The sequence below is a fragment of the Otolemur garnettii genome, unplaced genomic scaffold, assembly GCF_000181295.1.
Source record: "Otolemur garnettii isolate 467f Iridium unplaced genomic scaffold, OtoGar3 scaffold00189, whole genome shotgun sequence".
NCBI classification, from domain to species: Eukaryota; Metazoa; Chordata; class Mammalia; order Primates; family Galagidae; genus Otolemur; species Otolemur garnettii.
The window spans coordinates 547,348-553,885 of NW_003852584.1; the positions used below are offsets into that span (position 1 = coordinate 547,348).

At 43.3% G+C, this 6,538-nt stretch overlaps 1 protein-coding gene across 1 annotated transcript in view; it reads right to left on the bottom strand.

The window, feature by feature from the left end:
* Positions 1-6,538, bottom strand: part of SHISA9 (shisa family member 9) — a 309,654-nt gene that overhangs the window by 292,952 nt on the left and 10,164 nt on the right. Inside the window, exon 2 of the mRNA XM_012812102.2 lies at positions 3,903-4,030. Within this exon, the coding sequence (XP_012667556.1) occupies positions 3,903-4,030 (128 nt within the window). The remainder of the gene's footprint in view (positions 1-3,902; positions 4,031-6,538) is intronic.

Here is a 6,538-nt window from a genome sequence, read left to right on the forward strand (position 1 = left end):
TCTCACAGCACTCTACATCCTGTTAATCAAAGAGGTTGAGGCCCTTTTGATTATCAGGCTAAACATTTTTAGGCAAAAGCACTGAATGCCTGGAAAGAACATGAACAGCATCAGCTGAGGAAAAATCCATCTTCAGATAAAAAAGTAAGTCATGCATCTCACAGGAGAAAATGGACTCCAGGAAATTCCTACAGAAAAGTTGAGACAAGTTCGATGTAAGCTTTCCACACTGAATATCCAATTATCACATTGTACCCCGTAAATGCATTGATGTACACAGTTATGACTTAATAAAATAATTTTAAAAAAAGAAAAGTTGATGAAAATTTCTCCATATTAAAACTCTTCCCTCCCAGTCTGTCCTCCACTGCCCTCCTTTCAAATGCCTTACTGGCTGTTGATTCTCTTAGCATTTGACCAAAGCATTGGGAGAGGCCAGTAGGTGACATGGCATTATTAATATTAAGAAGACAGGCTCTGGTCATTTCTCTTGCCCAGTGATTAATTGGGTTGTTTGCTCTTTCTCTTAGCATGTTTCATGGTTTTTTTTTAAAGCAGTTTTTGGCCGGGGCTGGGTTTGAACCCGCCACCTCTGGCATATGGGGCCGGTGCCCTACTCCTTTGAGCCACAGGCACCACCCTTTTTTTCCAGATTAATATGAGGGTATAAACAACTAGGTTATGTTTGCATTTGTTAGGTGAAGTCCTGTTGTAGTTGTGTCCCAGGAGGCGTGCCACACACCCTTACACCGTGCCCACTAGGTGAGCACACCAATCCCCTCCCTCCTCTCCTTTCTCCCCTCCCCCTTTCCCCCAACTTGAATTGAACTGAGTTTTTCTCTGATGTGGGTGTATATAAGATCATCCACTGGCTTCCTATTGGTATTGAGTGCACTGGATACTTGATTTTCCATTCTATGCTACTCTGCTAAGAAGTATGTGTTTCAACTCCATCCAAGTTAATACAAAAATGTAAAGTCTCCAACTTTTTATGGCTGAATAGTATTCCATGGTGTATTTATACCACAGTTTGTTAAGCCATTCCTTGGCTGATGGGCACTTGGGTTGTTTCCACATCTTGGCGATTGTAAATTAGCCGTGGTAAATTGTTTGCTCTTTTCTTGTTGATTTGCTTGAGTTCTCTGCAGATTAGCCTTTTGTCAGATTCATAACATGTGAATATCTTCTCCCATTCTGAAGGCTGTCTGTTTGCCTTGTTTATTGTGTCCTTAGCAACAATGTAACCTAATCATATGTACCCTTGTATTAATCCAAAATAAGAAAATAAAGATATCAGGATAGGCACTGATAAAGAAAATATATACATATATATGATTTTTTTATTAGACCATAACTATGTACAACATTACTGCATTTATGGGGCATGTGCTGATTTTATATACAATTTGTAATTTTTTTTGGAGACAAGAGTCTCATTATGTCGCCCTCAGTAGAGTACCATGGTGTCACATGCAACCTCAAACTCTTGGGCGTAAGTGATTCTCTTGCCTCAGCCTCCCAAGTAGCTGGGACTACAGGCGCCCACCACAACGCCCGGCTATATTTTTTGTTTGGTTGTTGTTGTCATTGTTTAACAGGCCTGGGGCCAGGTTCCAACCCACCAGCCCTGGTGCATGTGGCTGGCACCCTAACCATTGAGCTATGGGTGCCAAGCATAAATAAATATTTTTAAGCTTCAAAAAACCCACACACACACACAAGATGATAGGGAAAGAGAAACAGATGAAGATCATTATTCCTTCAAGCAATGTCAGTGGTTGATGAAGAGATATAAAAACGACATTTAGGTTAAAATTACTGAAGCCCTAGTGAAACCCAGGTGTTTAGTGAAGAACATACTAAAAATGGCACGATGCCCCCTGTTGCCGTGTCACAAACAGACACTTCTCAGTTTCTGTTTCCTGTAGGGATAAGTCATTGCAACTCCCATATTGTCCAGAAAGGGGCTTCTATTTAGCAGGTGCCTTCTAACTGGGGGATTGACTGGCCTCGTTCTCCATTTACAAAACTGGATTCCTTCTCTCCTGTTTCTCTATTGGTCAAAATTAGTCTCTGATGATTACTTGGTTTCTTAAACCTTTAATAACTGATCAGCACCACTCACCTAGTCCTGTGCCCTCAGTGAACTCCCCCAAATCATCTGTTTTTCTGAATATACCATTTTTCTACCCTATCTCCAAGCAGTAATTTATTTTCAATACAACCTTAAATGAAAATCCTTTATTCAAGCAACATCCATTAATGTTCCCTGCCCTTTAGCCCGATGGAATGACGGAACTTGGGTGACTTCAGTGAGTTTGCTATTTCATTTCAGTGCTGATTCAAAATCTTAGAGATTGAAACTTCAAATGAAAAACCTGTGAACAATCACCCTGTGGAGCCAGGGCCTCACTGTAGTCTCTCTGCTCCGTGCTCGTGTTCACACACAGAAGGGACCAAAGCACACGACAACGTCCAGCTTATTTCCCGGTGCCACCGACAGGGAGTGTGCTCCTTCCCATCAAAGCCAGGACCGGAAAGAGCGATCCCCACATCGGAGTCGGTGCCGTCTCCCACCTCTACCTCGGCTGTTTCTTCCACTGGCCAGTGTCTGCTGCTCTAAAATGTGGCTTATTACTCAGAGCATTTCATGAACCAGCTCATAAATGAATAATGTCAAATTATCTAACATATTTAAACCTAAGACATTCTATTTGCTGGCTCATTTTTCAAACCATGTAAACACTGACGTTGACTTTGCTAATGCACTACAACAACTTTCAAAACCATGAAAATTCATCACGGTGAGGAATCAGAGAACTCGTATGACCCACATTAAACAGACTTCTTCCTCCATCCATTGAGTGTAAAAAATTCACAACCAAACAATCCGAAACTATGATTCAGCAAATAAAACACCCAAGCAACTCCCAGGGAGCTGCAGCAGAGGCGACCCAGGCTGTAAGAATGTGCAACCCCAGAACTGTTTCTGTTTTCAGGGACCTCTAGCCACAACTAAACGCAGCCTTTAAATTGTCTGGCTTTTGTTATTTTAAACCAAGCCCTCCACATTACTTTAATGTGGGGGTTACTTGAAAACATAATTACTGGGAATAATCACAGTAGTACATTATTGTCAAAAACTAAACAATCTTATTTTTTCCTGTGCTCTCATTAGTCAGAGAGCATCAGCTCCATAATGCATGTTGTATATACAGACCTTTGAAGGGAGAGAAAATCTTTGGGAATATACCAAGATCTCCAAGCATGCGCTATCTGCTTAAAAAAAAAATAGAAACAAAAAGCAAACACAGTTTTTTTTTTCCCTGACAGAACAATGGGAACAAATTTGCTGCTGTTGAATCACGCAGACAAAGCCCAAAGCACCAGGACCGTAACTCAGGGTCCACCTGCACACACACGTATGGAGTATTATACAAGTTATTTTTATGGAACTTTAGTTTTATTAAAAATAATAATAATAACATATGATTCTTCTAAACTAGTATTTTCTAATTGAACATAGCATGAAACCTAGAAGTCACTGCTGGTTTATCTCAGGAGGGAGACGAATGGGCTATTGGCTAACATGTTACCCTAAAACGAACCAGCCAATAATCCATTAGTTTACCAAGTGTCCAGTCATGATGAACTAACCAATAGGGCCATTACTGAACAGATCAGTCAAGATGAACCCACCAAGCAGTCTGCTAGGTGAAAGAAGAACTGACCACGAGAAACCACGTAGATCACTATTTCACAAAGAAACCAAGTGAAACAGACTCTGTTATCCAAGAGAGATGAGAAATAAACGTTCTAACTTATCAAGAAAGAGAAGCTCTTAACTCACCCAAGGCGGGACACCACGCGGGGCTGGAAAGGGTTCGTGCAGCTATACTTACGAAGATTATTTATGGGAGTTCTCGTGTCCATGTTCTCATAGTGCTGCACGTGGACAACAATGTTAAGGTCTCGCTCCATGTGGTCAGGGTTGCAGTGGCCCTGTGGCCTCATGACATCTGCAAGGGCCCTGGAAGAAGAAAGCATTTATATCTGTTCATTCAGAGCAATAATTGGTACCCGCCCTGCACCAAGCACTGCACTTGTGAACAAAAGCCAAGGCTGCTTCCGAACTCCACTCTAGTTAGGGTAGGGTAGAGAAAACACCAGTGAATGAAATCCCTGTAATTAGAGGTTCCGTTAGGGACCTCACACGAGTGTACATCATCTCACAACGGCCAGGTCGTGTGGCTGGTATCCACCCCAGGGACTGATGAGAGGGTTCGGCGATGCACACGTGCAATGTGTCTGCACTCCACAGCTTTGGTTCTCTCTTTATATCGAACACTAGATTCCAACACTTCCCTTACAGCACAGGCCCAATGTCAGTAACAATAGGTAACATTTACTGAGTGCTTGTCATAAGCCAGGCACCATGCTGATCACATTACATGCCTTAACTCAACAAAGCAGCACAAAACACCTTGTAAGGACTGTTACTCCTCTGCAGATGAGTAAACAAAGGCTTACAGAGGGGAATTAACCTGCCCAACCAGGAAGTTGTGGCACAGGGATCTGAACTAATCTTTTTGAGGGATGGGGAAATGGGAGTGATGGAGACACAGCTTGACCCATAAGTGACCTTCACAATTAAATTCAGGACTAATGCTCAGTGTTTGCACTTAAAACAGAGCAGAAATATGTCAAACAGATATCACACCTAAAATGAGACCTACCAGTATACTTTTTTCTTCTTTTTCCTCCATGATGTGTTTATTAAAATACACAACTACCCTTGACAGATACATAATATCGTAGGCATTGCTGCATATGTGGAGTTTGACCATAAACTTGGCTCTCCTCTTCCTCCTGCGCGCCATGTGGAAGCCAGCCATACTGCTGATCGTGACCTCCTTCACCCCTTGCACGGCAGATCCTCACCAGCAACCTTCATTTCTCTCCACCTGCAGCAGCTAGTCGGGTAGAGGAACTGATGATCAGAATGGGTGCCAGCCACAAACCTCCAGCGCTTTTACTGCAAACCAGCCAAGGATCGGCCCTGTTCATCATTTCCACAGTCATGGCCATCTAGCTGGCCACCAATTCCCTGGCCCCTGTCGACAACAGAGCAGTATATAGCTTCATAAGGCCTCCTCTTGGACCAGGGAGAGTTTCTCCAGAATACATACTCACAAGAGGTATTGCCCTGTTTTAGGATAAACCCAAATATTCTTAGACAACCAGAACCTTCTGAGTCCACATAAAAGGAGACAGAGAAGGAAAGTGAACTCCCTGGGTGAGGTCCACCCAGACCACCTATGAACTTAGCAGGCCCAGCCGACCTGCTGAAATTGACCCATGACTGCAGTGATTCTCAGACAATGGCCTGCCACTCCTCAGTGTCACTGTCACGTGGGAACTTGTGAAAGTGCCAATTTTTAGATCCAACCAGACCTACTAAGTCAGAAACTCTAAGGATGGGACCCAGCGATCTAGGTTTCCACGGGCCGCCATGTGAGTGCTGCACATTTGAGGCTGTGCTACGGCAATACAGGGCCTGAGGTCAGAGAATGACTTGTCACGAGACAACGGGAGGACAGAGCAGGAAGCGCAGAGGGGAGGCGCAGAGGGGAGACGCAGCCTCCGATGTGAGAGAGACCGGGGTCAGCACAGCAGGGGTCCCACACTGCTTCAACGAAAAGACTGAGTTCACTAAAAGAAAAAGAATAACAACGGCTCTCATTTTCTTTCATTCATTCAACAAATATTTACTGTCTACTGTGTGTCATGCACTCCACAGGCCCCAGGGACACAGCAGTGTGTAAGACGAACAAAGTCACTGCCTTCCTGGGGCTTATAGTCTATGGGAAAAGATTTTTAAAAATTCATTAAGAAAATTAAATAATTAAACAGCAATGCAATGGAGAGAAACTGGCACACAACAGCATCTCTCACAACAGCCAAAAAGTGGAAAGAGCCCCCACAGCCGTCAACTGATGAATGGACGCACAGGACACATGTAGTAGGAGATGGAATATTACTCAGCCATAAAAAGAGACGAAGCACTGACACCCACTGTAACATGGAGGAATCTTGAAAACATGGTTCCTAGTGAAAAAGTCTTGACACAAAAAGCCACATGTTGTATTATTCCATTTATATCCAGTGTCCAGAACAGGCAAAGCCACTCAAGACAGAAAGGAGATTCCCGGTTTCCAGGTGTTAGTGGCCAGTGGGTGAGGTGAGTGATAATGGATATGAGCATTTTTTTAGGGTGATGGAAATGTTATTAGACACTGACAGTGGACTAGAAACAAATGATGATGGTGGCACAAATCTGTAAATATAATAACAATTTGTGGTTTCTTATAAAAGTTATAAATAAACAGAGAGAGGGAGAGAAATGGTGTGATCAGGAAAAGCCTTCCTAAAGAAATGACAGATGGCTCAGCACCTATAGCTCAACCGGCTAAGGCGCCAGCCACGTACACCTAAGGTGGCGGGTTCGAATCCCCAGCCCGGACCCGCCAAACAACAA